Below are 27743 nucleotides of genomic sequence, written 5' to 3'. Positions count from 1 at the left end.
GTGGGGTGGGGCAGTGTGAGGAAGGACATCTACTTGGAGAGGCCTGTGCCCAGGTCGAGCTTCACACGCCTGCCCTGCTCGTTTCCAAAATACTCGTTTGGAAAGTGGAGGCGGCCCGTCAATGGCGAGAGCAGAACAGAAGGCCAAAGAGAGAGACGCGGGGACAAAAGTACATACAGGCAGAGAGACAGGCAATTGCAAAAAGCGAGAGATAGACAAAGGAAGAGAGAGGAACAGGCGGAGGGTGGGGTGGAGATCACATGACAGTCAGATGCTGTGGGTCACGTGCTCACAAGTTTACGGAACTTGTTGGCCTTCAAGATGGCAGCTGTAGCCTCGCTGTCGCTGTTTATAACTTTTTCCTTTTTCTCGTATTTTGAGACGGGGGGCTCGACCGCGCAAGTGCCTCTCCTCATGTGGTCCACGGACAGGTAATATGTCTCCTTTGTTGCCTTTTCGGTGTGTAATGAAAAGGACTGGCATTAGCGCTTGCCGTGGTAATGCTAACACTTGGAGCTAACTTCGCAGTTCCTCTTCAACAAACTAAGAATGTTAACTCAGTGCATGAAACTATTTCGAGCACCAGAAAAAAACAACCTTCTTGAAGCCAATACGAAGACGTGTGTTTCACTGTAATCGATGTCAAGGTTCGACATAAATGAGCAGTTGTGGTCAATATTTATTCATTTCATTTGAGAGCAACTTTCTAATTTTGAGGAGCAGTTTATCCCACAGGGATCCTAAGCAGAGGTTTTATTAAAGAATAAAATGGGACAGAACGAATTGCAAACCCACCTGCATATAAAGATAGTAACACCGTATTGTGGCAGGGACTACACTGAACAAAACATTTAGCACCCTGTCTGGAAGTAACGTCAGTTCTTGGAAAGTTCTTTTCCTGCGCAAACTAGTAAAAAAATAAAATAAAAATAAATGTCAGTTCGCCATTCACAAAATCAACCAATTAAGATCGTTCATAATCCAGCATTTTGAATCAAGTTCACTGTTTCCTTTTTAGTCCTTTTTTCTGCTGTCTATAGTTTGATTTTTTTTTTTTTTACCCTCGCTTCAATGGTCTTCTTTTTTTTAATGAGAAATTAAAACGACCACAGGGCTTTTGTCCTTAACGTGCAAGAAAAAAGCAACAGAGTATGGCAAGCAACGATGGTGAAAGGACATTGAAAACCTGGCAATCCTGGATATTATCTAGTCTTGTATTACAAAAATTGTGGCTGGAAAAGATTATTTCTTTCAGACACGCATTAATTACACTTGATTCCTGGCCACAGTGTAGTATTTTTGTGAAAAAAAAATTGCATGATAAACACATTGTAGTTACTGTGGCCACAATTTTGTATTTAATCGCAATGGAAAAGTGTTTCTGTCACGTGTTATATTAGTCCTTGGCCACAAATTTTTATGGGGCTAGAATTAAATATTTTGTGTGCACCTTATACCTAATTCATGGCTACAAACAATATTTTGAACACACAATTACACAGATAAATATTTTGCGCCCATAAATTCACTTTTTGCCTACACACTGTACCTAATTAGTGTCCAACATTTATGTGCATCTTATATCTTTATCGCTGCAATTTTGTATTTTGTGGTCAAAATGTTGTATTTTATTGCCAGGTTGTACCTATTTTGTGGTGACAATGTAATATGTGATGCACACATTATCCCCAATTTGTGGTATTTCATGGCTGACATTGATACCCAATTTGGCGCCACAAATGAGTATTCCTGTGACCGCAAATGAGTATAACCCACCCCTTACTGTATTATAGTTCATTCAACCTTCCATTTGGTGAATTCCTGATCCATTGTCATTCCTTTCTGTCAGTTTCTTTGATAATTAATTCGCGTTGAAAGGTCCCAACTTTGCAACTTCCCATAATGTTGCAACCCTCGTCGTGGTTGGTCGCCGTCAACCTGCCAGCGTTTCTGCGCAGTGACGGCTTGCTTTCGTCGGTCAATGGTGAAATGCCTGACCACGTGTCACCGATGTGTCCCCTTCCCAGTTTGCCACCTGTGCCCTCATCTTCAGCAGGCCGCATCACGTCTGACCACCAGCTGGCCTCCTACCTCGCCTCCGCTTTTGAGACCGGCGCCCACACTGTGCTGCTCTTCCTGCAGGACAAGGTTGGTTGGGTGACATGTTCGATGAGCGGGAGTCATGTGGCACAACCTTTGCAGCACGGCTCCATTGTTCTCACTGTAGTGTGACATTGAGCTGGAGCATTATTTCCCCTTTGGTACTTCCTCTGGAAAGGATGCAAAATGGGCTCTCAAGGCGACGCCGTTGCTGTCAGTCGGTCACAACTTTCAAATGCAATTAGTGAGGAGTTAGACAGGAAATTCTATAGCTTTGGAAAACATTTAAGAGTGCCCAACAAACTAATTCTATTCTTTAGTTTGGCTATTTATTCTGTTTGTTCTCAGTGGTTGTGCATGTAAACATCACATAATTTATCAGAATGAAGTTTGTCAAAACCATAAGGGATTTGTCTCTGGTAGTTGGAGCCACTTTAGTACAACAATAAACAGCATTTGACTGAAAGTATAAAACCAAAAAAACACTACAGAGAGGCACCGAGCAATGTGGTAATGCTGAAACAAGTTTCTTTTTGTTTTTTTGGGCAATATTCTTTTTGATTTTTAATCTATACCTAAATATAATCTGCTCTATTGACTTTTTGAAAATATTTTGGAAAATTTTATGCATTATAAATGAGAAATTCTGGTATATCACATGATTTTAAAAAAAAAATGCGTCTTTTTTTCTTAATAGTAAAATGTGGTCCTAATGTATGCATACTTCTTGGTAGCAGCGAAAGTTTTGGATTTCTTTAGACAAATAGAAACATCTGTAGCAGTTAATGAGTTCACTCTTGAAATTATTCATGATAAATTGCCTTCTTGCACAATCATTTTGAAGACAACCTACATTTCAAAATCATCGAAAGCATGAAATCTGTTCTTTCTGTATTCAAATGATTTTTGCGTTTGTGCACAGCTGAGCAAAGATGACTTCACCACCTTCGCTGGCGTGTTCGGAAACGAAGAGGACGGCGTTTTCCGAAATCTGAAGGTACGTTTTCCACCCACACAAGCTGTGAAAATCAGCCCGGCTCATCCGGTCGTGACCCCGCCGCCCGATTGTCCAGGGGCTGCTGCGGTCGTCTGCGTCGTCGGTGACGTTTCCCGCCGTGGCGTGGTCTCCTTCGACCTCGACGGCAGCTCTGCTGGAGGAGCAGCTGGGCGCCGCGCCCGCGCCGGTGGACGTCGACACCCTGTCGCGTGTGGACGTGGACCCATCTGTCAGCAACCTGCTCGTCGTCAATTTGCCATATTGCACAAGGTGACGCGTCAACTCATAAAAAGTTGTTCATCACACCACTGAACGTTAACGTTCCGAATGATTTTTATTTTTTCTTGTAGCTTGCAGAAGTCTTGCCGTGAAGTGCTACATAACAATGGTAAGATGGCTTGCAAATTGCCTTTTGTCCATATCTGATAAAGGGTTAAATCATCACATCTTGCTTATTACTTGTGTTGCGCTCACTCTCATTATCGTCACACAGGTAGCCATGGGCCGGTTACTAGTGTAAACAAAACTGTAAAAACGTCACACATCACCAGTATGAGCTCTTGTGTGTATTTGCTGTTTTGTTTTAAGGCCTTTTTGAGTCTTCAGCCCCAAATACAAAATTTTTACTGTTGTAGCTATTGTCTTTGGAATGTATTTTTTTTTAAAAAGCAACAATTATTTTTTTTTATACCTATGTATTCACAGAGGGAATTCAATGGGAACGTTATTTATTCAAAAATTTAAAAATCTTACATTTTAGAGCGGCAATTGCAATATTGTGAAACAGCGACATTCGGAAAAGTATGATCCCAAAACACTTTATTTTAAACTCATTACTCTGGAAACTGCTTCCCCTCACAAGGCTCATCAGTGTGCTGTCGCCAATATCAGCTGACTGTGGGCAAGCGGCAGGGTACATGCTGAACTGGCCGCCATCCAATCACAGGGCTCAAATAGAAAAGCAACTGTCAACACTCACATTCACTCCTTTCGACAATTGAATCTTCAATCAACTTGTGTATTTTTTTAAAGTACCTGGAGAAAAACCCACGGCGGCACGGGGAGGACATCTAAACTCCACACAGGCCAGTCCGGATGTCAGCCCTCAGACCTCAGAACTGTGAGGCGGATACAGTAACCAGTTGTCTACCGTGCCGCTGCCCACTAATCATTTGAATTTAAAAAAAGAAATGCCCCACAAATTCTTTGTTACGTCTGCTAAGAATCCAGGCTAAACTCATCCCTGACATACCGCAGATTCTCACTTTGGCATATTTCCTTGACACCAAATATTACAGTTTTTGCTATCAGCCAGGTTTTTGGCTGTTCTGTGAATGTCCTGTGTGAATTTGCCGGAATACGAAAAAGAGAAAAGCCACACAAACACCGTCAAACTCCCACGTTCCTAAAACACGCTTGCCAGCTTCATTGGAGAGAATTTTTCGTCAATGTTTGTGAAGGAAAGCAGCACCAGTATGGAAAATGGATGCGTTCTCTCTCATTGGTTGCACTCTGATTCAAATTTTTATTATTTCTTACTTGACCATGACTTTTCAGATGAGGTTATTGCCAAGGTTGTGAGTACAATGGAAGACAAAAACGTGCCTTACACCGCGATGTACACGGGAGGCCGACCGTCACGAGTGAGTTATGCCAAACACGACACACGATGCGGCATGAACGCACGCTGTGACCGGCCTTCCCGTCGCCCCACTGCCGCATTTCCAGGTGATTTCCGAGCCGGCGGCTGCGGAGCGGCCCGTCGCTCGAGCGCTACTTCAAGCCGTCATCCCTGAAGTCAGACCCCCCGTGATGTTCAACGCGTCTGGCGGGCCGTGCATCATGATGTGGGCTCGCAACCTCAACGTCACCTTCTTGCCCGGGTCCAATTGGACCGATCTGGCCGTTGACACGCCCTCCTTGACTGAGTCGATGTGCAACTCCACCAACTCCCTGTGAGACGCCTTTTGTCAGTGCGGTGCCGTTTGTACGCATAAATAAAATATCTGGCTTTTGTCCTTTTTCAGGCTTGTGCTGAGTTACCCAACAGGCGTAACCCTGAGGTAAGGAATTAAAAGGCCGAAAACTCAAAGCATGGGGGCTACCACCTCATTTTTTGTGGCCCACTCAAGCAAATCAATCTACTTCTTCATGTGTCTTGCTAAATCAATATGTTTTTATTTTTCTAGAACATCAGTGTAAAACTTGTTATACGAGGCTCTCTTTAATGAAACTCTTTAACATAAACTCTGGGCCTTTGGGTTTTCTCCGGGTAGTCCAAATTCCTTCCACATCCCAAAAACATGTGGTTGATTGATTGAAGACTCTAAATTGCCCACAGGAAATTTACGTGAGCGAAAAGTTGTTTATATGTGCCCCGGTGATTGATTAGCGACCAGTTCAGGGTATACCCTGCCTCTCACACTAAGATATCCGCGACAGGCTCTAGCACGGCTGTGACCCCCGTGAGGATAAGCAGTACAGAAAAGGGATGGAACGATGAATAATTCTAAAGTCAATAGTCCACGTTATACATGGGTATAGGGGGAAGCGTGGGGGGGGGGGACTTTCAAATTTTATAAATGTCAGCCACCATCTAGAGCAGTGATTCCCAACCTTTATTGAGCCAAGGCACATATCTTACATTTGAAAAATCTCACAGCACACCAGCAAATAAAAATGTCACAGAAAGTGGATACACTGGTCAATTATACACTTTGTGCTGTCCAATGGAAGAGCTTTTATATGTTTTGTCTGTCTTTATATAACACTGCCATAGAATGATGAACAAAGATACATTATTGGTATTACATAAATAATATTATGACCAAATAAGTGAAATTTGATAACTTCCTGGGACACACCAGAAGAGTTCTTACAGCACACTGGTTGTCAATCAATGATGTAGAGGTTATGAAAAAGTTGCACACTTTCATGCTGCTATGCCAATGCTACTTTGCGATTCTGAACAAGGTGGAGCTTACACTTGCATTCCAATATGAGTACAATTGTATTCATTAGTTTACACACCCCGGTAGGATTTGTGAAAAAAAATATTTTATATGGCTGAACAACAAACGTCATTACTTTCTCTGTGGTTATGTGTTGATTAAAAATGCGTGACCATTTTGAAGACTTATTTCACATACAATTTAGTTCATCTAAACAACTCTTTTCTGGGATTTTTATCAAATTGGAATTTTTGGTTCCACTTTAGTGTTTAGTGTGTTGCATGTACTGATAAATGTGAATATTTGTTTCTACCGTTTGGCTTTGCAGCTTTTCCATGAGTCAGCAATTCTATCCGGTGTCAGCGAGGAACTGGTTCACGCTGGATTCTGTGCAGCTGCAGTCTAATGGCGTCACGGCGTCCTTCGTCGGGAGCCGCGCCATCTACGCGCCCGCCGAGTATTCCTTCCACTGCCAGTCGGTCAGCAGCTTCGGAGACGCTCTGCTCGTACCGAACTCTACCAACCCGAACGTGTCGGACTGGAGGCTCAACTTCATCGACTTCCAGGTACTTACCGTACTTCTTCTTGGGATTTTCATTGTGTGCCCGACGTAGAACGCTCTCATTTTTTTAGAAGTTAATATCAAAGTTAACAAACTCCCACATTGAGATTTGAAAGCCTTCTAACTTCACGTTGACAAGGTAACTTACTTGACTGATTACTTGATTTGAAAAGTAATTCAGTTACCTAACTGATCATTTGATTTTGAAAAATATTTTACTGAGGTGATTACTTGATTTCAGAGTAACTTAGTGATGTACCGATTACTTGATTTTAAAAGTAACTGTTCTGGTCACGTCATTTCAAAAGTGTTACTTGACTGATAACTTGATCTCCAAAGTATAAGTAAGTATCTTAATGACTTGATTTTAAATCATTGAACTTTACTGATTGTTTCAAAAGTGACTTGAGTTTAGTGATGACTTGATTTGCAAAATAACTACTGATTATTTCATTTTAAAAGTGGCCTAGTGCCCGCTTCAGCTCTTCCGCGTTGAGAAAACGAAAATTCAACCCAGGTGCCATTGACGTATCTCCTTCCTCTCTGCAGATTCAGGGCTTCGGCTTGACCAACACGACGGATTTCTCCTACGCCAGCGACTGCGCGGGCTTCTTCACACCAGGAATTTGGATGGGGTTGCTGACATCGCTGCTCATGCTGTCCATCTTCGTGTACGGCTTGCACATGATCATGCAGCTCAACACAATGGACCGATTCGACGACCCCAAAGGTCCGTCGATTTCCGTGCCTCAGTCGGAGTGAAGTCTGCCCGATCACATTTGCAGCTCTGCTCTCGGGGCTGCTGTTTAAGACTCATTCCCAAGTGCCATGATTGTCAGGTGTGATGTCACCCTTGTATTTTCTTTGTGTAAGTTTCGCCACTGTTGCCAGAGAATGCCTTTTTTGCATCAGCGTGAAACTGTGCTTGATGCTACCAGAATGTTTCAGACCTCAGACCTTTTTAAAAAACGTTCACAATTTAATATTTATGTCATTGTAATTTTAAAATCTCAATATAAAATGTTATCAAGAAGTCCACCTATCTGAATCATTCATTTGCATTCAAATGTCAACTGTTCTCTTACATTATTTATTTCCATCAAGGCTCTTGAAGTTTTGGGTTCTTTAAACTCTGCAACGTTTGCTGCCGTTAAACTTGAACATGTGATTATGCGCACTGATAGGATCCTAAATAAAATGTCAGTTTGGAATTACATTTCTGCATCATGTTCAGTAGAAGTTTGGCAATTTCACAGTCATGGTGTCGTCAGTCACATGAAATTTTCGAATTGGGGCTGAACACTAGCGATGGACACATTTAGGGTTTATGAAGCATGAAACCACTCGGGCTGATTTTTTTTTTTTTTTCGAGAATGGTTCCATGAAGCGTCGAGTGAAAAGCAAGGCTTTCAAAGAAATCAGACAGACTGAATATTGTGTTTAGAATTTTTTTTTTTTTTTGGTGTGGTGTTACTTTCACTTGCTTAAATGAAATGTAAAAAACTATTTAAAAAAAAAAATAAGGCTGCATGGAGGGCCACCAAAACACGAAATGCATGCAAAGACCTCTGAAGATCCTTCAATTTGGACCTGCAAGATGCAAGGTCTGAAAACTCAAAAGAATAGAGATCCAACATCTCATTACATTTGTCACACGCGAGCTAACTAGTTTATCTGATAGCTGATAGCTGGTTAAACTCAAATGTCATGTAAGTTGTGCTTTTAATTATGAAGAGAGTTATAGATAATACAAAGACTTGGTTTTGGATCCCTTGGGAACATGTGACTGGACGTTAGCACAGTTGAGAGAACCAGATTAATAACCCAGGGTCGAAAAAAAACCCATCTTGATGAGTTAAAATAAAAAAGGGTTCAAAAGGGAGAAAAAAAAAAATTTTATTCACAAAATGCCTCCTTTGTGTCACCAGATTACAAAATACTGCTTTTAAACATGTCCTCCTATAAATGAAAAAAAAAAAAAATGAAATCAGGCTACAGTGCTCTCGAGCTGAACAGTCCAAGTAACCATGGCAACCAGCAGAGGGGTGCAAAAAAAGAAAAAAGCAATCTGAAAGCTTGCCCGCATCCCGTGGGGCTGAGGCTCATTTCTTCCTCCTCACTTTGGGCTTCTTGACTGGCCGCAAGTACGGGTTGTCGATCACGTTGTCCTCGCCTCCTTTCGTGGAGGCCATGGCGCCGCCCGGAGGAAGCATGGCGTTCTCTTTGTCCACCACCGGGTCGTCCTGAAAAACACCGATGGGAACGGTGGCTTGCATGAGGGACACCAAAGTCGGGAAAATGGATAAACGGGAACTAACCACAAATTCACAAAATTGAAGGTTCCCTCTTGATTGCAATGGGACAAGTGGCCACAGTTTTTATAATTTTTAAAGCAACTGATGTCGTTTGAAAATTTTGACTCATTTTGAAACACATTACAGCCCGTACCACCTTATTGGGGGATAATTTTAACTGAAACTTGTTAGCGAATTGGAGAGGGGCTTGCCTGACTTGCAGACGGAAATAAAGGATAAAAGGAGATACTGCAAAATAATCAAGTTACCCAGTTTTATTCAAATTTGAAAGCGTACAGTGATTATCCGCCAGGTTGGTCAAAGACCAAATGCCAATAAGCTTTTTGACTGATATTGGCAATTACCTTTTTATTTGTTTTAAGCTGACATGTAATAAAAGATCATTTTAAAGGTTAGATCTAACTTTGTAAGAGGTTCTTTCTACCGGTAATTTTACTGACACACACACACCTTTGTAGGTAGTGAGCTGGTCCACCCTTTCAACTCCCATGCAGAAAACCTTTAAAGGCATGACTCTTCTGAAAAATACTTTAAACTTTAAGCCTGTTGAATTTTGACTAGGGATATTTTCTCTTTGCTTTTCAACTACTTTGTATCAAAATGCAATTAAATGGAATTCTCCAGCCGTCGCAATATTCTTGTCAACTATTTGATTCGGTCATCCATTAAAATACTTTTGACTTTAAAAAAAAAGTTGTTTTTCAGTACAAATACTATCAAATGATTAAAATGTTATGAGATTAATTAATTCTGAACCCTGCATTATTATTACTTTTTTTTAAACTGACTTTTTTAAAACTTTTTTTAACCCTTAGTTAAACAATTCTATTCACATAGGTAGCGAGTCCCTGCTGCATCTTTCCATCAGTTTGGGCTTCTTGGTTGCAAACCTTTAAAGACCCCTGATATAAAAAAATAAAGGATAAATATAAAATCAGGTATCCGTTTGGAGAAAAACTTAAACTTAGCGTAGAAAACCGTTATCGTGCATCCACACTTCTCGGCGTCCATTCCCGGTGACCTACATACTGGCAAAATGGCATTTTTCCATCGCGCGAGTACCACCACGGTGCACCAGAGCAGCGACTGCTTACATTCATGACGTTCCCGGCCGCGTTATCGCCGTCCGTTTGGTCGTCCTGTTCCGACGAGTCCGTTTCCTCCAAAGTCTGCAGCTCCAGCTCGGACGGCAGGAGGGCGCTGAGGTATGGGATGGAGCTCGGCTGCGCCGCGATCACTGAAGACAACGCAGAACACGTTGAATAAGACGCCACACTGACGCTAACAAAGGGTTGGGTCTCATTTCTCTCTCGGTGACCCGAAAGCTCTTCTCACTCTGCTATGCAATAAAGATAATAAACTGTCTTAAACGTGAACATAGGAGCATGTTTGCAAAATTCCATAAATTTCCAATGGGAGAAAAGCAGCAACTTGGAAAAGTGAACGTTCGCCCTCACTTCACTGACTGGTTGTCACCCTTGTTGTCAAGCGGCCTTTTTCACAGCATTCTGAACCATCTTTCAGAGCCACAAAACACAGTGTTCTGTGACATTCTTTGAGAGAATTGAGAGAAAGGAAGCGAGACTCTCTTCTACCACCAGAAAAAAAAGCTCACTTCCAGCATTTTCTGTTCCCCAGAACTTTGGATTGAAATAAATGACGTTCAGCCAGAGTTCAGCTGGGGTTGACGTCACTTACGCGGGAAGGCGCTGATGTCGTCTTTGAAGAGGCTCTGGGTTTTGCTGGTCTTGGCCATGAAGCGTGTGAGTGCCCGCTCCACGTCCCGCCTCTGGGTTGCGGCTTTCTCGCGCACCACCTGGTAGTCCGACACAGGCTCCCGAAACGTCTGCAGAGACGAGAACGCCGGCCGAGCGCGTGAGCGGAGGACAGCTGGGACCGAGGTGCGTTTAAGGGCAAATGGGTCATAATCCCAATCGTCGGCGCATGCATCACTACATTTCTTTTTATTACTTTGTGCTAATGGTGCACAATATGGCCTTAAGATTAAATCCACTTTTTTTTCTTCTTCATATAAATATATCACCCTCCCCCACCCCTTTGCGTATAGAAAAAAGAAATTATGAGCCCAAGAGACTTAAAAAAAAAAAAAAAAAAGTCAAGTGGCATTTGAGTAAAAATGCTTTCATTCATGCAAAGCACAATGAGTTAGTTACCTTGAGGAATACAAAAGTATTTGGATTCTGGAACATGCTATTTTTGGTCTTGTAAAAGTAGTTATTTTGCCAAGGCATTCACCTTTCACAATAGATTTGGAACTAGGAAGCACACTAAATTCTCGTAGCTCACGAAAACCACTCTGTGACATGTCAACAATATCACCATGACCAAGCACACAAGTCTGTTAAGATTGGATAGAGTGCGCAACATTTTAGAATATTTGATTTTTTTTTATACTGTAGTGCCTATAACCAAGTACTGTAACTGGGCATTTCTTCTTCTTTTCCTTTCGGCTTGTCCCATCAGGGGTCACCACAGTGTGTCATCTCAGATGAACAAAGCCCACCAAAAATAAAAAAAAATAAAAAAATGTTTACAGTAATACATTACACAACATCCATTTCAGTTTACCATCCGTGGCCTAGGTCAAGTACGCCAAATAAGACTTTCCACTCACGGGGGTTTTGATGTAGGTGTGCGGGTCTGGGAATTCCGGGTAGTGGCCGGGGATGTGAGGTGGGTGTGTACGCTTCTGTCCGGCTGACAGAGCTTTGGGCGTCATTGGATGGTTGGTGACTGGAGCTGAAAGTCATCAAATCAGAGAGATTTTCACTGAACCTGTTTAAGTCGACGCCGTCAGGGATAATACTGATGGTGAGGCTTCTCACGTGCGGTGATGACCATCCTCTGGGAGCGCTTGGCATAGACGGGCAGAGTGTCGACATTGAACCCTGCACAGACAATCAAACAATTTCATTTCTGACCTTTCACATGATCAATATGCATCGCGTAACTCACCCATTTCAATGAGTGTCACCACAGTATCCGACAGAGTTGGGATGCTTCTGGCTGTGTGTTCACAATATGATTTAGCACAGCGCCCGATTTCCGTTATATCTGAAATACAAAAACAAACAAACAAACGAAAAAGATTTGTTATTCATCGCACAAACAAAGAAGTGTGCTTCTGAATTTTTAGAATAACAATATTGCAAGAAGTGTTTGGCGCAGATTGAGACAGACATACAACTCTGCATCATCTCGGTGAGTGTTTCCACGGCCGCCTTCTCGGCGCAGTCGAAGCCGCACTCCGTCAGGAGGGCGCTCACCACCACCTGCAGGGTCCGCCGTCGAGCCAGCTGGTAGTTCTCCCCCGGGCTGGTGGCTGCTTTATTGCCACCTGGACGCTGGGCAGGCACGGGAAATATATTCAGTCACCATTAGACTCACGTACAGAATAAGTATGACCAATACCAGGAGTGTGGCGATACAAGATCAGGAATCTGAAAATAAAGATCCATAAAGGTTAAATAACGTGTCACTCCAATTTTCTGTCACACTACTGTTATGGCCAGTGATGCCAGTAATGGCTCACACTTCTGAGGGTACGAGTTCAAGTCTGGCCTGGCCCGTGTGGAGTTTTGCATGTTCAATGCGTGGGTGGCTTTTCTCCGGGTACTCTGACTTCTACACACGTAAGGTTAATTTATGACGTTAAATGCCTGTAAGCGTACATGTGAGTGTGAATGATTGTCTATGTGTGCCCTGCGATTGGCTGGCGACCAGTTCAGGGCGTACTCCACCGGTGACTCGGAGTTAACTGAGATGGATGCCAGCACATCTGCGACCCAGAAGTCAAATAGAAATAAAAAGTTCGGAATGAGCGCGATGTGAGTTGAGAGTTGAAGAGGTTCCCCACTACGTATGCTGTGGCTACTTCCATGACGTCACCATCGGATATTTGCATACGTGTAAGGGAGAAAATCAGTAATGTGCATATTTTACACAAAAGCAATTCATTTAAGACTATCGTCTAATGTTCAATTTACTGAACAAGACTCGACACCGCATGGGATGCTCAAGCCGATGACTGATGCGATACTGCTTCCTCTTTATTCACCAACGTAGAGTACGTCAAAGGTTAGCATAGCCCGCAAACTCGCTTGTCTGTCGGCCGCATTCAACGCCTTCTCACCCCGCCAGCAGCCAGCGAAGCGCCCGTTGCCACGGCAGGATCCGCCATCACGTTTCAACAGGCGGCAGTCGCTCACATGAACAACTTTTAGTTTTAGCTGCCGCTTTCTCCCCTAATCCTTATGTAGTCCACATTAGCAAACACTGAGCCGTCGTAGCCGGAACGTCACTTCCTGCGGATTTTTGTCGGGACCGCCTTGCCTGCTGCCTCGCGTGTTTACAAATGGAATTTCATCTACTTGAGCGTTGGAATGAGGCCATTCTGCGCACGCGTATATAGACCAGTACTTCTTGAAAGAATAGCTGGTTCGCCAACATCAAAATACGTTACCTGAGTAGTGAAAATCAACCCAGCCATCCATTTTCTTCACCGCTTATCCCCACGGGGGTCGCGGGAGTGCTGGAGCTGTCAACGGGCAGGAGGCGGGGTACATCCTAACCTGGTTGCCAGCCAATTGCCAGCCAATTGCAGGACACATGGAGACAGACAACAGTCACACTCACACTTAATTTTGGCAATTTAGTCTCCAATTAATACATGTTTTTTGGGATGCAGGAGGAAACCGGAGTTCCTGGCGGAAACTCACGCAGGCACCGGGGAGAACATCCAGACTCTACACAGGCGGGATCGAACCCCTGACCTCAGAACTGTGAGCCCAAAATGTTTAAAAAATAAATGCAGATGTATGCCACTTGACTTTGTTATACTTCCTTCTCGTACTTCTTTTGTAATTGTTCAATCATCTGATTGAAAACAACCTTAATAACTATAAACACAAATGACACACATATAAAAGTGTATTCTGGATAAGAGTCTGTGTATAGGTCGATGTCACAGATGGTGTAGTGGTACACACGCCTGCCTTTGGTGTGGGCAGCGTGTGATTGATTCCCGCTCAGTGATGGTGTCCATATCTACACTGTGACTGACTGGCAACCAGGGGTGTCGTCCGCCTTTTGCCCAAAGCAAGCTGGGATAGGTTCCAGCTTTTCCGCAACCCTTATGAGGATAAGTGGCTTGGGCAAATGAAAAGCAGGTTTCAACATTTATGGCAAAAGGTTTCAATTGCGGCGCACGTAATAAAATACAAACATGTGCAGGACACACGAAACTCGGAAAAAAATAAGCTTCGAACAGAGAAATGCGGCCCTCGAAGCCCCACGCCGCCCCGTAACATTCTTGAAATCCAGGAGGGAGGGGTGATGGATCATGAAAGTCATGTGACAAAAACATCTGGTCTTCATTGTGCATGGGACGTTCGTGATGACTTGTGAGAGTTTCGTTTTTCACGAGAAGTCGTCAAACATTCCAAGCTCCCCCCACATGCAGTGATGAAAACTAAAAAGGGTTCGAAGTTGACCATTGCCTGTTGGTCAAACTTTCCATGGGAGTTCAGAGGAATTTGTTCTTGTTTTATTGTTTCTGAATTATACATTGTACATACGGAAGCGTATTACTGCCACACCCCCCCAAAAAAGGTCGCGTTTCACATAATCATGATTATGTGAAACGTTTCACATAGTTATGCAAAACCTATCACATAATTGTGTGAAATGCGACCTTTTTTTTTTGGTGTGGTAGTAATTCGCTTCCGTATTGTGCAATAGTCTTGTTGGAATTGTTTTTGCATACAGCACTTTATTTCAGTTAGTTGTTCTGAAAATGCCTGATACATACATAACATCACTATAAGTTGTTGTTTTTTCAGGTCATGGGGAGCTGCCCGCTGGGTGTTTTTTTTTTTCTTTTTTTTGGGGGAGGCGAGTCAAAATTTTCAGTATGAATGAGCTTCAGATAATCTGCCGCTTTATGTATTTATTTATTTATTTTTTTATTTTTTACATACTTTGCAAAAAAAAACTGTGCATACGGAAAACGTGCAAAATAGGAATTAAATGGATTTGTGCCATATCCTTTGGCAAACAAAATAGTGTTAAATAAACAAAGCAGTTATGCCTGTTGTGTTTCACATTTAATTGTATGTCAATATTTGAAAGGTTTTATAAAACAGGCTCATATCTGTTAAGTATAGTATTTTTCATACTTTTTAAGAAACTGGGGATTATAGTTGAAAAATTTGACGTGATAGAGAAAAACTGATCGGTTTTGGATTCGTCACCCTAAAATTAGTTGAAAACAGCTTGTATTCAGCACTAAACAAAAATCGTGTTGCCCACTGTAATCGATTTGGTCTGACACGTGACAGGAAGCATAAGGGCTGCGTAAAGCGAGCCCATCATTGCGCTTTAATCTGAGTGGACGCTATTACCTGGGTCTATTTGTGCAAATATGTGTTTACTCATTTGTGGAAGGTCTCATCGGCACTTTCGTATCTAGAGCACTAAATCTAAATGGCAAATCTGTCCCAGTGGTTGGAGTAGCTCGAGACCTGGGGGCCAGGGGGTCTCGTCACAGGATCAACCGCTTCCCCTTCCCAGCACCAGGTGGCGCTGTAGACAGAAAAACAGCTGCAAGCCGAGTCAAGCCAACCACACTGACCTGCAGAGGGAGGACACACACACACACAGCCGTCATTTTTCATCCGATCACTACATGTCAGGTTGCAATTCTAAAAATCATCATAGGCACTGGAAGCAGTGTAGCCAAAAGAAAGGCAAACCAAATGAAGACAACAGACACCTGGCAATCAATTCACACAACTTCGAGGGACAAAATATCAGCATTTAGGCTGAAAATGCAGATCAGTGCCCTGACAGGCCACTACAGGAAAATTCTCAGGGCACAGCGCCAGATAAAAATGTCACAGATAAAAGTGAAAAAGGCTCAGTGCTCGGGCATCAGTGGGTTCTTCGAGTAGGTTCTTTATGTGTATGGAAGTGAAATGAATTCTTCACCTACTGTGAAAAGAGTTTTTTTTATCCCCCGAGTCAAATTCAATTGAGCTTCACATGACGGCGCAAACGCTGGTCTGAAGGGTCTTGCCGATTCTGGTTTTGTCATATCTGAAATGAGAGCAGAACTGCTGAGTGAGCGCCGCTCCATCGGCTATTCCAACGTCAGTGGCGTGGCCCGACGCTGATACGGACCCGTTGAGGTTGGCGGGCTCCGAGTGGTAGATGTACTTCCCCTGCTCAGCAACGGCGGGTGAGCGGTGTGCACTCTGGCTGGCTTTCAGCGGACGAAAGCGGCATTTCAAGTCCACGTGGCCGGCGAGCGTGCTGGAGTGATCCCCGGGCGCTTCGGTCTCCTCCTCGGGATCGAGACGCTTGCGTCGTGAGACCGGAGGGGACTCATCGACTCCCTGGGTGTTCGGGACGCCAGCGGCCTCGGGTAGCCGCTTGGCGTGGGACAGCTGCAGTTTCTTCATGTGGTTGACGGCCACGGTGGCGTTGAAGGCTCGCTGCCGACATACCGCAAGTCCACGTTTTCAAGTCAGAACCACACTGGATCTCGACAAAAGAAACTAAAGCGTGCAATTAACGACGGCATTTCAGAATATTAAATCACGTTCACTGTTCAAGCCCAACATAAAACAACCTGTAGTGGATAAAAATCTTTCTGTAAATATTGAAATTCCATCCATCAATTTTCTATGCCGCTTATCCTCACTGGGGCCTTTTCAAGTATTTTGAGTATTCCACGTTGAAAGTGGGCCCGCAATGGGCTTGACCGAAGCAAGGCAGGAAATCAGTGAGCACTGACCTTCCACTTGGACCTGGCAAAGTTCTTCTGGATCTGCTCGCTGACCGAATCGTAGATGTCCCGGCTCCGCGCCGTCTTTCCGGTGATCCTAGGAAAGCACGTAACGGAAATGGTGCTGTCAGTGTGGCCTGACATCTAAAGTTTATGCGTGCAACTTCAAAACTGAAAATAAAGGAGGAAAAACCAATTAAATGAAGAATATATCAGTACATTTACTCAAAACTATCTGCTAATCACGCAGGAATTTGACCTGTCTATTAATAATGTCTCTGAATACTACCTACAACTGTAGAATTATGGTACTTTTTTGTTTTTAAGATAAATCAACTCATAACCAGTAGTGCAATTTCAATAAAAAGTTATAATAACTTGATATTTTTGAGGGAAAATATATTTTTCGATACTCTGATATTGATATTTTGAAGGAAAAGCCAGCAAGTCTTACACAAAACCCAGCTCTGGGCACGGATGGAACATTCCCACTTTGAATTCATTAGCGATGTTTCACATCAGTTGAATTGGAATTTTTACAGTGTTAAATTTCTTTGCATGCATATCTCATCTTTCTTCCTGACATATTTGTGTCTTTCTAGCGTGTCAGTGAGTTCTATGATGCTTTCTTAGCTGAAAGCTTTTGTCTCTGTGCGGTTTGAGCAACAGCGCCAGCCAATTAAATATGCAACGCTTGGCTAAATATAATCTTCTTCTCCATCGTCTGTTCATCCGAACGCAACAACTTCAACAGCACCCATTGTGAAATATGCAATGTGTACAAATAACCCACAAAAGGAAGACCTTCACCGGGGACATGGATCTTCAAGGAAGGGGCAGGAGGTCAAAGTTCAAAGGGAGTTGCTGGCTTTGAAGGGAGCAGTTGGATGCTCGCTGTGAAAACACTCGGGTTGTACGCAGAAAGGAAAGTTCCAGAACTGGTTCTCCTCACCTCACATCTACGCAACATTCCCTTTTCATTGATGTGGAAATTTGTACTTTGGCTTTTTTCAAATTAGGGTTTAGGGTTTTTGAATGTTCAAGTACAAGAGTGTTTGACATTAAGTCAAAGTTTTAACCGAGCGTTCGAAGTTAGGTTAGGGTATTTGAAGTTCGACTAAGGTTTTAGATCTGTGTTTAATGTTAGGTTAAGGTTTTCTCCGAGGGGTTTGAAGTAAGGTTAGGGGTGGAGGGGGAAGAGTGAGGCTACAGGCAGACGAGATAGCGAGGGTGGACGACTTGAAACACTTGGGGTCAACAACCCAGAGCAATGGTGAGTGTGGTAAGGAAGTGAAGAAACGGGTCCAAACGGGGTTTGAACAGCTGGCGGAAGGTCTCTGGTGTGTTATGTGATAGAAAAGTCTCTGCTAGGACGAAGGGCAAAGATTATAAAACAGTGGTGAGGCCATGCAGCCATGATGTACGGATTAGACACGGTGGCACTGAAGAGACAGCAGGAAGCAGAACTGGAGGTGGCAGAAAGGACGATGTTGAGGTTTTCTCCTGGAGTGAGTAGGATGGATACAATTAGAAATTAACTCATTAGAGGGACACCCAAAGTTGGATGTTTTGGAGACAAGGTTCGAGAGAGCAGACTTTGATGGTTTGGAGATGTTCAGAGGAGAGAGAGTGAGTATATTGGTAGAAGGGTGCCGAGGATGGACCTGCCGGGCAAAAGAGCGAGAGGAAGACCAAAGAAAAGGTTGATGGAGGTTGTGAGGGAGGACATGAGGACAGTGGGTGTTAGAGAGGAAGATGCACGAGATAGGCTTAGATGGAAAAAGATGACACGCTGTGGTGCCTCCTAACGGGACAAACCGAAAGGAAAAGAAGAAGTTTGAAGTAAGGTTAGGGTTTTAACTGAGTTTTTGATGTTAGTGTTTTAAATGTGTCAAGTTGGGACAAGGTTGTCTATGAGGGTTTGAAGTTAGGTTATGGTTTTAAATGACGGTTTGAAGTTACTGTTTTAAAGGAATATTTGAAGTTAGGTTAGGTTTTTGAATGAGGGTTTGAAGTAGTTTGAGGTCTTGAATTAGGTCCGTTCTTAAAATGAGGGTATGAAGTTGAGGTTTGAAATGATTGTTTGTCGTAAAATCTTCCACTCACCAGGGGTGCCTGAGCGCTTGCTCAGAGGTGTAGCGCTTGAGGGGATTCTTCTGCATCATGTTGCGGATGAAGTCTTTGGCTGCGTTGATCAAGAAAGGAGTTGATGAAAGACCCAAGACAAACGACTGGGGCGGCCACGTCGTACCCGATTCGGAAATGTCATCCCAGAATGGCGAGTCAAACTCGTACTGAGCCTGAGTGATCTTGAAGAAGAGGCGCGTCTCGCTGTCTTCGTAGAACGGGGGATATCCGCACAATCTGAAAAGATGCGCCATACCATTCAGAGTGAGGAGATGAGTGTGGAGCTTCACGGGAGACGAATCATCAGAAAATATTTGGCAGAGCGGCGGCTTTCTACAGCACGCCCTTTGAACGTTTGACTGCAAACAGTTCAGATATCCCCGACTCCATCTTTCCAATGCATAATGAGCTTTTCAGAGTCCGCTTACCATAGTTTTCTGGTCATTCAGTTTATTTCTATTATAAGGCAGCGCTTGTGAAGAAGTTGCCATCACATTCGAGGAAGATTATTACGAGTGTGCGATCAATTTACTCAAAGGGCTGATTATTTGTGTTTGAAACTCACAAGATGTACGTGATCACACCGATAGACCAGCAGTCCACTGCCTTGCTGTAAGGTTTCTGTGCCAACACTTCAGGAGCTGCCAGGAAGGAAACATGTTGAACAAGTTAGGATTCTTGTTATATAAGTAAGAACAAATTCCCCGCCCCCGTAGTAAAATTTTCATGTATCTCTACTTGATTTTCCTATTCATATTTTGTACAACTTTCACTTGGTTATGTATCTTGAATGAAATTTCCCCGAACCATCTCTGTGACTGGCATACATAAAATCAGAGGAAATGCTTTGTTGACGTGATGCCTGCAGCATCCAGCACAAAGCGGAAGAATTTTCTTTGCTGTCTAGAAAACACCGCAAATGGCGACGGCACCTGCTGCTCCTTCGTGCAACGGGGTATGACGACCGGGATGACCATCGTGGTGATAATGACGATAACTTGACTCCCCCGTGGTGAAGAATGTAATACCGCATTGGCATGTCGGTAGGTTAAAATAAGTAGAAAACAATGTTCTTTGGCTTATTCTGATCTTACTTTGGCATACAGCTAACATGATGGCTAGGCTAATGTGTGCTAGGCTACCTCTGCACATTAGCTAACGTGTATATTCAAGACTGTACACATGTGTGATTTACAGTTGTCAAAACAGCTTTAGAATGAATAAAATGAGCCCAAGTTTGTAGTAACCGCATAAGGATTAAAGATTCCTCACCAACATAACCCGGAGTGCCACAGGCAGTGGACATGACACCCTTGTCCAACATTTTGGACAAACCGAAATCACTGATCATGATCTTGGAGTTCTCCTCCGGGCTGTAGTACAGGATGTTCTCCGGCTACACAAAGACAAAATGTGCAGAGTGGTATGAAAAATGCAGCAGTGCGGGGAAGTGTGTCATCCTGATTTGTAGAAGCAGGGAGGACAAACGTCTACATTTTCCTGACGTAACACGATTTACCAAGAAACTTACAGTCTGTCGTGAGGTCAAGTATCTGGCACATATTATTCTGGATCGAAAGACAGCTGATGAAGACGTTTATAGGCTGCATCGCGTGTTGTATGTACAAGCAAACACGCTCGGATGAAACATGATTGACGATACAGAGGAAGTCTGCGGTATATTTTTGCACACTTTCAAAGAGGCTCTCCTCACAACGAGGCTCTGAGATGATCGCCAGTGGGTCGGAGGGGACGTAAAGATGGGACACGCGTTCACACTCACTTTCACTTCGTCGCTGAGCAGAGACCAAACCCACACCAGCTGCAATCAGGTCGGGCAATGGAACACTGAACCATCAATGACACAAAGATATCCAAGGCACATACGTGCTACTACCTGATGAACTGAAACCACTCTGTACTGTATTTGTCATACATAAGTTGAAGTGGGACATGTCACTCGTATCAAATCTGGAGACTTGGGTAAAATGTACAGACAAGCAATATCTTGACCACTTGAAACTGTGACGGCTCCTCTGGCCTGTGAACCTTTTAGAGCTGGGCAAGAAAACCTCTTTCCGATCAGGGCCCATTTGCGTTTTATAACGCCTTCAGAATCAGAATCTCTTTTTTTGGCCCTTAAAGGGAAATTGGTGTTGTGGCAGAAGCACAAAGATAACAAGGAATTGAGTGACACTATAAACAGACAAAAGTTAAAAACTCAGACTCAGCTGAGGTTCCTCTTTGTCACCAATTGTGTTCATAACGCGTATGGACAGAATTTCGAAGATCAACTGCGGCGTTGAGGGCGCCTGGTTTGGGGATGTCAGTATTGTATCTCTGCTTTCTGCACATAATGTAGTTTCTGAAAAGTGGTGGTTTTCCAGATACGAGGATTCCACCTGACACCTAGTAGCCAAATGTCAAATGTCCAAAAGGTGATTGGTTAAAATAATCCTAACCCTAACATAAAATGCGGAAAGAGTGAAGAGCTGTGAACACTTCCCCAATCCACCAATGTTTTGGTTATTTTTTTCGTTCTCTTGTCAGGAGGGGTTTATTTTGTAGAGATCTAGTTTTCAAAGTTGTACCTTGAGGTCCCGATGCACAATGTCGTTGTGATGCAGGTAGCTGACAGCACAAAGCACCTGTTGGATCACGCGGCTGGCGTCCATCTCAGAGTACACGCCTCGCTCCAGGATACGGTCAAAGAGCTCGCCGCCAGACACGCTGGTCATAGGTGGACATGCAGACAGACAAGCTTTTGTGTTTGAACTGCTCCCGGTGCCAGAATTCCTCCAATTTCAACTCACAGTTGCATGATCAGGTAGAAATGAGTCTGACTTTCATAGAAATCTTCCATCCCCACCACATTCTCATGTTGTATTCTGTTCAAGGACAAAAAAAAAAAAAAAAAAAAAAGAAATTCATCCCATGTTTTAGGTTTTTTTTTTTTGTTTTTTTGACTAAAATAATCCTGGCCCCGCCTGTGTTGACTTTGCATATTCTTCCCCTACCTGTTTGGGTTTTCCCAGGGCACTCCGGTTTCCTCCCACATCCCAAAAACATGCAACATTAATTGGAGACTCTAAATTGCCCCTGGGATAGACAGCTGGGATAGGCTCCAGCATTCCCGCGACACAGCTCAGAAAATGGAAGAATGGATGGATACAGTACAGCTGAAAATCTGAGATACTGTACTCGTGCTTTTTGGACCCTACCGCCAGATGGTGGAAGAAAACGTCGCAACTCGCAGGCACCCTGCTCAGCAGTTGGCCAGCGTTCGAGATGCGGCTGCTACGTACCTCGTTAGCACGGCGATCTCGTTCTCCAGATTGGTGTCAATGCATTGTTTCTTCTTGATGCATTTCATCGCAAAAGTCCTTCCCGTCTTCTTCTCCCGTACCATAAAGACCTCGGAGAAGGCGCCCCTGTTTCAGGGAACACACAGACGCACAGAGGATGAGTTTAACATTTGATCTTGCTGTCACGGATGTACACATAAATAAGCCTTGAATGTCTTGGAGTTGGCGGCACGGTGGATCAGCTGGTAAAGCTTTGGCCTCACAGTTCTGAGGCCCCGGATTCGATCCCGGCCCCGCCTGTGTGGAGTTTGCATGTTCTCCCCGTGCCTGTGTGGGTTTTCTCTGGGCACTCCGGTTTCCTCGCACATCCCAAAGACATGCAACATTAATTGGACACTCTAAATTGCCTCTAGGTGTGATTGTGAATACGACTGTTTGTCTCTATGTGCCCTGCAATTGGCTAGCAACCACTTCAGGGTGTAACCCCACCTCCTGCGCGTTGACAGCTGGGATCGGTTCCAGCACTCGCGTGACCCTCATGAGGATAAGCGGCTCAGAAAATGTACGGATGGATGATTCTTCAAATGTACGATATGCGCCTCGACCCACAAATAGATGAAAATAAAAAAAAAAAACAAACGCAAGTATGTATGAATGTCAGTCTGAGTTCGGCGCACTTACGATCCCAACTCCTCAATGAAGTCAAAAATCTCCCGGATGTCTTGCGTGTTCTTTTTCCTCACGCCGTCGGCCTCCTGACGGCCCATGTCTGTGGCAGACGTTGGCCCGGATTGCTTGGCGACACAAAAGAGGAGAAGAAACACTTTCACAGGGCTCACTCGAAACCAGACAATGCGACAATTGAAGAAGTGCTAATCCCGAGTGAACAGATGTCCATCGCGACAGGAAGCAGAGTCTTTTGGGATGAGACATCATGAAGGTCACAGCTCAGATGGGACTGAACATACAGTGAAGAAAATAAGTATTTGAACACCCTGCTATATTGTAAGTTCTCCCACTTAGAAATCATCGAGGGGTCTGGAATTTTCATCGTAGGTGCATGTCCACTGTGAGAGAGATAATCTAAAAATAAAAATCCAGAAATCACAATGTATGATTTCTTTAACAATTTATTTGTGTGATACAGCTGCAAATAAGTATTTGAACACCTGAGAAAACCAATGTTAATATTTGGTACAGTAGCCTTTGTTTGCAATTACAGAGGTCAAATGTTTTCTGTTGTTGTTCACCAGGTTTGCACACACTGCAGGAGGGATTTTGGCCCACTACTCCACACAGATCTTCTCTAGATCAGACTGGTTTCTGGGCTGTCGCTGAGAAACACAGAGGTTCAGGTCCCTCCAAAGATTTTCGATTGTGTTTAGGTCTGGAAACTGGCTAGGCCACGCCAGAACATTGATATGCTTCTTACAGAGCCACTGTTTGGTTTTCCTGGCTGTGTGCTTCGGGTCATTGTCATGTTGAAAGACCCAGCCACGACCCATCTTCAATGCTCAACTAAGGGAAAGAGGTTGTTCCCCAGAATCTCACAAACATGGCCACGGTCATCCTCTCCTTAATACAGTGCAGTCGTCCTGTCCCATGTGCAGAAAAACACCCCCAAAGCATGATGCTACCACCCCCATGCTTCGCAGTAGGGATGGTGTTCTTGGGATGGAGCTCATTATTCGTCTTCCTCCAAACACGGTTAGTGGAATTATGACCAAAATGCTTCATTTTGGTCTCATCTGACCACAAAACATTCTGCCATGACTCCTCTGTATCATCCAAATGGTCATTGGAAAACTTGACATGTGCTGGTTTGAGGTCTTAGTGTATTCCCAACAGTCACCTTGGAAACAGTGGTCCCAGCTCTTTTCAGGTCATTGACCAAGTCCTGTCACGTAGTCCTGGGCTGATTCCTCACCTTCTTAAGGATCACTGAGACCCAAAGAGGTGATATCTTGCATTGGGCTCCACTCGGATTGAGATTGACCGTCATGTTTAGCTTCTTCCATTTTCTAATGATTGCTCCAAGAGTGGACCTTTTTTCACCAAGCTGCTTGGCAATTTCTCCGTAGCCCTTTCCAGCCGTGTGCAGTTGTACAATTTTGTCTCTGGTGTCCTTGGACAGCTCTTTGGTCTTGGCCATGTTAGAAGTTTGAACCTTAATGATTGTATGGGGTCGACAGGTGTCTTTATGGAGCTAACGACCTCACACAGGTGCATCTGATTCAGGATAATACACGGAGTGGAGGTGGACTTTTAAAGAGACACTAACAGGTCTTTGAGGGTCAGAATTCTAGCTAATTGACGGGTGTTCAAATACTTATTTGCAGCTGTATCACAGAAAAAGTTAAAAAAAAAAAAATCATACATTGTGATTTCTGGATTTTTATTTTTAGATTATCTCTCTCACAGTGGACATGCACCTACGATGAAAATTCCAGACCCCTCCATGATTTTTAAGATGGAGAACTTGCAATACAGCAGGGTGTTCAAATACTTATTTTCTTCACTGTATAAACTTGGTCTGGCGGGCAACGCAGGCGTTGGCCAACTTTTTATACACACATTTGGGGAAATTTGGCAACCAACACAAAAGCTCTATAGATGTATACACTGTACTGGGGACGTCGAGGTCCCTCCCTGGTCATTAGTACGACATTCATATTGGTGAGTCCTGGCAAAGGATTGAGACTATGACGACTGACCAATTTGTAATGACTTGAGGGTGATTTTTTTTCTTTTTAAATGACAAATATTGGCCTCCCATGACCTCCCAACAAGTATGAATTTGCAATTCTTGGGTGGTCTCTGACTTAATTGGACTTTCCAAATGTCCTATGTATAGCACTGTCTAGCAAAAGAATGGCCGGCTGAAGGTGCTTGGCCTTCACAGAGGTACTTGAGAACCTTCGGCACCACAAAAAATAAAAATAAAAAATGGCTTTCAATGTATGTATGAGTTGGATCCTTTATTGATTACAGAGAATCCCAAACAAGTCCATTTGGGAAAATCATTAAAGATGTGTATTGAATCAAACCAAACGATTTGACAAGAGTTATTTAGAAAGGAATTAAAGGCAGATTAGGGACACTTGAGAGGAGAAGGTTACCCACTTTGCTCTCCCCTGCTGCTGTCTTCTCTTATGTAACGGATTAGAACGTCTTCATCCGCTCGCATCGACAGCTTCAAAAGCCTCACACACAAATAATGTCGACTCTTTCTTTCAAAGAAAAACAAAACACATCCATGTTTTTACTTGATTGGCATACACTCCAGCTCACATTCTTTTTTCATAACACTGAAAGTAAAAATTACAACGAGAATTTCTTTTAGCTGCATGGGTCACCAAACACAGAGATTGTCATCTCCAAATCGCAGATCCAAATTATTTTTTTTTAATCCATGCTGCAAACAAACAATGGCAAAAAAAAAATGACAACAGTCCTTCATTATAACAGGCATTCTATTGACTGTTTAGATTATCCATATTTATACCACACAATTTGCAGTCATTGCAGTTTCATGAGAGTGTCGAATGAGACGATAATCAATCACAGTTCTATCTCATCATTTGGATGCCCCTCCTTATTTTTAAAATTTTGACATGAACTAGAGGGCTTATGCACGTCTATCAATAGATCCATTTTTCAGGACTCACCTGGTGACTCGCTGCTGTGAGCTCCCCGCCGTGTGTGCGCGACTGGAAGGTCACAACGGCCTGGAGGATGAAGAGGAGGAGGCCGACCAGAAAGAGGAGGGGCCCTGATTAAACCCAGCACTGAAAGGCGACAAAGTGAACATCATTGAAAAACCTTTGATTGTCGCGGCGAGTGAAATGAGCCAATTGTAAGGAGGGGTGAAGGTGGTCATTGCGTCTGTCCCACAGTCCAGGAGCCCCTGGATTTGAATCCCGACTCTGTCCTCCGCAGGCAAAAAGAAGCCCCGAGATGCTGTGTCGACAGGTGGGAAACACTGCGGCTGACTCTGGCTCACAAAATGGACTAATTGATGGAAAATAATTATCATACTCAAAACCTACTCACAATATGTTGGGGATATTGGGCTTTGGGGTGAAATTTCAGGATACATTTCAAATGCAGGCACAGTGGATCAGCTGGTAGAGCGTTGGCCTCACAGTTCTGAGGTTCCGGGTTCATTCCCGGACCTGCGTGTGTGGAGTTTGCATGTTCTCCCCGTGCCTGCGTGGATTTCTTCCGGGCACTCCGGTTTCCTCCCACATCCCGAAAACATGCAACATTAATTGGAGACTCTAAGTAGCCCCAGGTGTGATTGTGAGGTCGGCTATTTGTCTCGATGTGCCCTGCGATTGGCTGGCAACCAGTTCAGGGTGTACCCCGCCTCCTGCCCGTTGACAGCTGGGGTAGGCTCCAGCACTCCCCGCAACCCTCGTGAGGATAGGCAGCAAAAGAAAATGGATGGATGTATTTCAAATGCAATCAGACCGTTAAAGGCGACCTTTATACTTTATGAATAACTCAAAAAATGAATTACTCCATCACATTTGAAATTTTAGCTTGAAATGATTCATTGAGTGTATCCTGAAAATGCATGTTTCACGTAAGCCATGACTGAATGCTTTACCAGTGTTAGCCAAAAGGTTAGCTCTTGCTAAGGTCTGGAGATATCCTTGAGTTCCTGGACTGGAGCTCGAGTGATTTGTTCCTTTATCTTGGCAGCCGCTGTGGGAGCGGAGACGTCAGTCACGTCTGAATATTCAGCGAATGACCAATGAGCAGCCGGCGTGCAAGCCTGGGGGACACTTCATTTGCCCACTGCCAGGTGATTTGCGATTCGCCAGCGAATGACCAATGAGGAGCCAGCGTCAAGCAACGCCGTGAAGGTGGTGGAGTGAGAATGGACTCGTTCACTCAGCTGGCGTTGTGAAGAACTGAAGATTCGTTCATTTAAGATCCGCTCAGGAGCGACGTACAAATACAATAAGTGATTAGTTTCCCCAAAGAACGATGTACGACGTAGCGAATGTACTCATGACGATTTTAACCGCCAATACTGACGTCCCCGCGGGGAGGAGCCCTTTCTTCACAATAATTTTGAGTCAGTCAAGCACGTGGAAACAATATCATTTAAAGTATAAATGAATAATGTATGTATGTACACTTTTCCCTCCAAGTCACGCCGGCGGGCTAGAGGGAGAAAGAGGAAGAGAGAGCGAACGACCTGATAATTTAGCACTTTTTTCCCCCTTCCCTAAATCTTCTTGCCTTTCCCCCTTTACAAATATATAACAACGCATAGTCCTTCGATGAACGTGAACCTCAGGGATGTTATGGAATGAGGAAGCACTTAAAATTATTTGAACTTTTTTTTTTAACGGATTCAGTACACATCACTAGAGCACAGATCGTCCCTCAACAGTTTCTGGTAGTAGAAGACCCTTGGCCACAGGAAGAACGAGATTCTCCTGGAAACTTCTGTACACTTTTTTTTTTAACCCCCGTAGAAACACGACCAACTCCAACAACACGGGTATTTGGGAAGTCCCTGTCAAGGTTCCTGAAGAGAGCGCCTTTTGAATATTTTGACAACA

At 43.7% G+C, this 27743-nt stretch overlaps 3 protein-coding genes across 6 annotated transcripts; 1 reads left to right on the top strand and 2 right to left on the bottom strand.

Moving 5' to 3' along the window:
• Positions 1-208: 208 nt before the first annotated feature.
• LOC133505296 (V-type proton ATPase subunit S1-like) lies at positions 209-7824 on the top strand. The gene is made up of 10 exons (XM_061828403.1): positions 209-431; positions 2028-2148; positions 3023-3097; positions 3174-3367; positions 3448-3485; positions 4655-4740; positions 4826-5052; positions 5125-5160; positions 6377-6614; positions 7160-7824. The coding sequence occupies exons 1-10, from the start codon at positions 322-324 to the stop codon at positions 7370-7372; spliced, it is 1338 nt and encodes a 445-aa protein (XP_061684387.1). The 5' UTR covers positions 209-321; the 3' UTR covers positions 7373-7824.
• A 491-nt stretch (positions 7825-8315) lies between these two features.
• On the bottom strand, positions 8316-13290 carry taf8 (TAF8 RNA polymerase II, TATA box binding protein (TBP)-associated factor). The gene is made up of 8 exons (XM_061828446.1): positions 13079-13290; positions 12131-12290; positions 11902-12000; positions 11772-11834; positions 11561-11685; positions 10624-10771; positions 10020-10162; positions 8316-8853 (listed from the first exon to the last, which is right to left on the bottom strand). Exons 1-8 carry the CDS (start codon positions 13124-13126, stop codon positions 8713-8715), a joined length of 927 nt encoding a protein of 308 aa, XP_061684430.1. The 5' UTR covers positions 13127-13290; the 3' UTR covers positions 8316-8712.
• Positions 13291-14660: 1370 nt separating this feature from the next.
• camk1gb (calcium/calmodulin-dependent protein kinase IGb) lies at positions 14661-27222 on the bottom strand. 4 transcript variants are annotated; one of them, XM_061828420.1, is made up of 16 exons: positions 26218-26400; positions 25987-26124; positions 25833-25892; positions 25288-25394; positions 22846-22958; positions 22165-22290; positions 21673-21747; positions 21451-21589; positions 20132-20255; positions 19425-19500; positions 18984-19096; positions 18839-18917; positions 16742-16829; positions 16126-16439; positions 15938-16041; positions 14661-15577 (listed from the first exon to the last, which is right to left on the bottom strand). In XM_061828420.1, exons 5-15 carry the CDS (start codon positions 22929-22931, stop codon positions 15984-15986), a joined length of 1278 nt encoding a protein of 425 aa, XP_061684404.1. In that variant the 5' UTR covers positions 22932-22958; positions 25288-25394; positions 25833-25892; positions 25987-26124; positions 26218-26400; the 3' UTR covers positions 14661-15577; positions 15938-15983. The 4 variants fall into 4 exon arrangements, with proteins under 4 accessions (XP_061684404.1, XP_061684418.1, XP_061684395.1 ...); XM_061828434.1 differs by having other exon boundaries at positions 25288-25390; XM_061828411.1 differs by lacking the exons at positions 25987-26124; positions 26218-26400 and adding an exon at positions 26777-27222 and having other exon boundaries at positions 25833-25952.
• Positions 27223-27743: the final 521 nt, after the last annotated feature.

Source organism: Syngnathoides biaculeatus, chromosome 2 (genome assembly GCF_019802595.1).
Source record: "Syngnathoides biaculeatus isolate LvHL_M chromosome 2, ASM1980259v1, whole genome shotgun sequence".
Lineage (NCBI taxonomy): Eukaryota > Metazoa > Chordata > Actinopteri > Syngnathiformes > Syngnathidae > Syngnathoides > Syngnathoides biaculeatus.
The sequence above is the reverse complement of the archived record's forward strand: the minus strand, read 5'-3'. Positions and strand labels throughout refer to the sequence as shown.

Bases quoted from the DNA above. Each gene is read 5' to 3' on its own strand.
- LOC133505296 (XM_061828403.1), top strand. From the start codon at position 322: ATGGCAGCTGTAGCCTCGCTGTCGCTGTTTATAACTTTTTCCTTTTTC. The intron at 5,053-5,124 runs GTGAGACGCCTT...GTCCTTTTTCAG, and splicing joins TGCAACTCCACCAACTCCCT to GCTTGTGCTGAGTTACCCAA. The intron at 6,615-7,159 runs GTACTTACCGTA...TCCTCTCTGCAG, and splicing joins TCAACTTCATCGACTTCCAG to ATTCAGGGCTTCGGCTTGAC.
- taf8 (XM_061828446.1), bottom strand. From the start codon at position 13,126: ATGGCGGATCCTGCCGTGGCAACGGGCGCTTCGCTGGCTGCTGGCGGG. The intron at 12,291-13,078 runs GTGAGAAGGCGT...GTGCCTGCCCAG, and splicing joins CTTCGCTGGCTGCTGGCGGG to CGTCCAGGTGGCAATAAAGC. The intron at 12,001-12,130 runs GTATGTCTGTCT...TTTGTATTTCAG, and splicing joins CACCGAGATGATGCAGAGTT to ATATAACGGAAATCGGGCGC.
- camk1gb (XM_061828411.1), bottom strand. From the start codon at position 22,931: ATGGGCCGTCAGGAGGCCGACGGCGTGAGGAAAAAGAACACGCAAGAC. The intron at 19,501-20,131 runs GTGAGGAATCTT...CCTTCCTGGCAG, and splicing joins TGGCACTCCGGGTTATGTTG to CTCCTGAAGTGTTGGCACAG. The intron at 16,830-18,838 runs GTGAGTGGAAGA...GTGCTTTCCTAG, and splicing joins CAAGCGCTCAGGCACCCCTG to GATCACCGGAAAGACGGCGC.